This window comes from Sinocyclocheilus grahami, unplaced genomic scaffold (assembly GCF_001515645.1).
Source record: "Sinocyclocheilus grahami isolate Dianchi unplaced genomic scaffold, SAMN03320097.WGS_v1.1 scaffold75.1, whole genome shotgun sequence".
Lineage (NCBI taxonomy): Eukaryota > Metazoa > Chordata > Actinopteri > Cypriniformes > Cyprinidae > Sinocyclocheilus > Sinocyclocheilus grahami.
In genome coordinates, this window is record NW_015505254.1 from 1,613,560 (window position 1) to 1,617,816 (window position 4,257).

Sequence of the window (4,257 nt, forward strand, 5' to 3'; positions counted from 1 at the left end):
GACCATGTGATATTTCAGTTTTTCTTTTTTAATAAATCTGCAAAAATGTCAACAATTCTGTGTTTTTCTGTCAATATGGGGTGCTGTGTGTACATTAATGAGGCAAAAAAATTAACTTAAATGATTTTTGCAAATGGCTGCAATATAACAAAGAGTGAAAAATGTAAGGGGGTCTGAATACTTTCCGTACCCACTGTATATATATGATATTTTTTTCTTCTGTCTGGAGCCCTAAAGGAACCACTTCAGAACTACTTTTCAATAATGCTAATGAAAATCTTTCTTTTAACAGCAAAGTGGTGCTTTTGTGTATGGTGCAATGAGCTTCACTGATAAGGTGGCAAATGGAATTGGAGTGATGATAATACAGGCTTTACATCCTTGTCAGTGAGTACAATCCAGCATCTCCATTCCCCTTTAATTACATTTCCATTCCAATTCCAGACTCCTGACCGTAGTGGCTGGGAATGTAGATTCTTTAAATACCCTGTTTCTCTGCAAATACAATCTTAAATGCACAGTGGCTATGATTATCTACTGGTCTCATTTTAGGACAGATATTCACTGGTTGTTGTAATGTGTGTGTTACAGTTGACCTATGTGAATTCAGTAGTGTGTATATAGTCTGTGGAAGTGTAACTCTTCGTTGTCTCATGCTTTATATAGATTACTCCGATTATTTTGCGCTTTATTTACAGCACACTGGACTCTGACTGCAAATGGTTTTTCTGCACTGTCATGGTGATTGTCACCGGCGGTGTGGCTGGAGTTGCTGCTCTCTGTCTCTCTACCCTTCTCATCTGGCCCATCGCAATTCGCCGACGTGAGTCCTGGAAATATTTGAAACCTTTAAAAAATACATTGTTGTTAAAGCACTAAAATCTTTCTCAGTTTGAAATGGTGGTTCCCTTTCATGGGAACTTTGAACTGCATCCTCTAGGGGTCGCTATGGGGAACGCCTCGTCGTGACCCGTGTCTGAAGCATACATTGAAAAAACACCAACTCGTTGGCCGGCGACAGCCATGACGTCACTACCGGTGCGACTAGAATATAAAAAGGCTCCGGGAGCTACACATCGTTCTCTTCTTCGTCTTCATTGACTGTTTTGTTTGAAGCGTGCATTTCTGTGGTAAGAGCGATCTCTATTTATCTCATTATGGCAAACACTAGCAAAGCATTTAAGGATGTGTGCATCCGTGTTGACGTTGTTTTACATCTGATGACACACACGATCTATGCGTTGTTTTGTTTGGGCAAAGAGCACACACATGATGTCTCTGAGGGGGCAATGATGGATGGATGATGTTATTTCATTAACATTGTCTGATTCAGGGGCCATTGCTCTGCTGGGATCAGCCCAGCAAAAGCAGGAAATAGCTGAGGAGGGCAAAGAACTGAGGCTGAGCTTTTGGAAATTATGGATTGCGCCACGGCGAGGCTTTACTTGCCGTGAAGCGGGTGAAGAAAGTGATGTTGTGAAATATCTCGATGAACGTTATTTTTCTGGCCATAAACCCTCCAGCTCAGGTGAGCCTTCCTTTCTTCCTGTTTTTCATATAAAGATTGAGAAGGAATGGAAGAGGCCGTTTTTTCTTCACGCATCCATCGATTCCAGCATACAAGTTATGCCAACATCGATGCGATGCGCAAAAGCGGTTATGGTGCTTTCTTTCAAGCGTTAATCCTCTCTGAGGAGTTGGATGCCTCGCTCCATGGCCTGTCCTCATGGTAGTTTGAGCAGTGCTCCCCTTTTTTAAAAGGGTTACCTGGAATGAGCAACGTTATCCTCTGAATTCGGAGTTCTCCTCTCACGCTTGGTAACACACATTTTATGACAGCTGCTGATGATTGTTCTACATTAAAAGGGGAACTAGATTTCCAGAGGTAACCATACATACCGGGGTGAAAGGGAAAAAACAAATGTATTTCCATTTGAATGGTTCTTTGATAAATACTATGGTACTACATTATGGTGCTCGTAGTAAATTGTAATTACCATTTAAACTGACAGTCCTCATGTTCAGTTTTTTTTCGAAGTTCCCATGAAAGGGAACGTCTCAGGTTACTTATGTAACCATGGTTCCCTGCGTAGGGAGCGAGACACCATATGAGTGACCATATGAACCATATAAAGACAGCATGATAATGTAAAGGCAACTTTTTTTTTTTTTCAAAATAAAATAATGGGAAAAATCCAAAGCAAATAATTTAAAAATACCTGAAAATGTGTCTATTTTTAGAGTAACATTATGCAGTAAAACATTTTTAATTAAATTTTTTTTTTTTGCATAATGCTTTTCACTGTAAATCTCAATCTAAAGCACCATTTTAAAAATGAATTTGTTTAACATATTATGTTAATTTAGCATGTTAAAATACATTTTGTAAAACCTTTTTCTTTTATTTCTCAATGTTGGCTGGCATTTTACAATAACAATGTATGCTTAATTGTAGCATTTATCTAAGCTTTTTATCTGTAAATATACTTATTCACATTATTTCCTTATGTGCTTAAAGGGTAACCTTTAATTTCCTTGTATTCTTATTACAAATCCATTACTGCCTCCTCAGGTCTCGCGGTCATCAGAGGGCTGATGGGTACACATGACGATGAGACGAACAGCCGTGAGATCAATGGTATACTGAACTGACAGGTGTTAAAAACGTGAAAAAACTCAACATTCTGTGAAAGACTGGGCCCCCTGCAGAGGAAACACTGTTTCCTTTTGTAACTAACCAGGAACAAGGAAGAGAAGAAAATTTGCTGCGCTGTGGTCACAAGTGCTTGTCTCAGCACTTCGGAGATGCGAGTTTCAGCATTGTTCTTACACTGTCAACAGGCTCTTTTTGTGACGTTTTAAAATATGAACTCAGGTCTGTCACATGGAGTGACAACTCAAACAGGACAACAATAATACAACACATTCAAGAGGAAGTTGCTCTGCTGAAAATTTCCCAAACTTTGAGGATTCCACTGGAAATGAAAAACACGTCTAGTCTGTATGATAACTTTGTAAAGTGCCTTTTGAATACATTACAGAAACTGGCCATTCTTTAAAGTTTTGCAGATGCTTTTATGCAAAGTGTCTTGCTGTAAAGTTGGAATAGCACAAATATGTTTACAGTAAAGCTTGTTCAGGCGGTTATGCCTGTACTGTTTTGAAGTGGTACACGTGACACTTGTAAGAGAGTTGTCACTATTTTATTAAAACTGAAAGTTTTGGGGATGGTGTCATTCCATTTCCTGTTGTCACTGGTTCTGCATTTACATTCTATGGACCAGAACAAAGAAATCTTCACGGCTTAATTTATTGACCATTAACCATTTTTAAGCTGTTTACTGCTCTGCCTAGAGAAAACTAGCTAGTCGGCCACATTAATACTTTGTCGCTTTGAGTTCACCTGTAGCTGTTACATGGCAGTTAAATTTTTATCCACTAGAGGGAGTCATGTTAAAGAGCTTCGTGGCCCTGCAGTGGATTTTGGAAATTCACAAAGTAGAAAAAGAACTTCATTTTGGCCATTGTTATACATCATGTTTGACATCCAACTTATGTCATTAAAAATAAACAGTGCCCATTAATTATTATTATTCATTATTCTGATTATTATTAATTTAACACTAATCATAAAAAGGAAGACTGACATTTATTACTGTTGTAAATTACAATTGTACTGTTAAATACATTTTTTTATATTTGATCAATATTTCTGTCAGCCACGTCCCTTATACAAAAAATATCTAAGATTTTAAGTTAATAATTTAACAGCACATTAATATTAATATGCATAATTATTGCTGATTCTGATTATTATTTTAGCTCTATAAAAAGAAAAAGTAAAAGTTAGTACTGTTGTAAATTACATTTGTACTGTCAAATTAAAAAAAGTTACAATACTAATATGTATGTCTTAATATTTCAAGCTTTTACTTTGGCAGAATACTAATGGAATGCTTCAAACTTATATCCTCAAAAATACTGTGAATTATGCAAACATATGTATGCAAAAGCTTATTAATTCGATTAATTGTGCATCCCCATTTTTCATTTTTTTTACACTGGATTTAATTAATTATCCATTTCATCAACTCTCAAACTCCCTGCAGTTTCCATTTGACAAAAACCCTTTTACAATTGCACATAAAAATTAAAAGGGCAGGATCTATACAGTGTTTGTTGGGGTTATGGCACACTGATTCTATCATACAAATAAAAAAGTTGAGCCGCAGACGTTTTTGAAGATTACAGCCCTGC

The 4,257-nt window shown here is 36.9% G+C and overlaps 1 protein-coding gene across 1 annotated transcript in view; it reads left to right on the forward strand.

Moving 5' to 3' along the window:
* mfsd12b (major facilitator superfamily domain containing 12b) overlaps positions 1–3,575 on the forward strand; it is an 8,437-nt gene extending 4,862 nt beyond the window's left edge. The window contains exons 8-10 of the mRNA XM_016273055.1: positions 293–387; positions 699–823; positions 2,573–3,575. Coding sequence (XP_016128541.1) covers positions 293–387; positions 699–823; positions 2,573–2,652 — 300 coding nt within the window. The 3' untranslated portion in view covers positions 2,653–3,575. The remainder of the gene's footprint in view (positions 1–292; positions 388–698; positions 824–2,572) is intronic.
* The last annotated feature ends 682 nt before the right edge of the window (positions 3,576–4,257 follow it).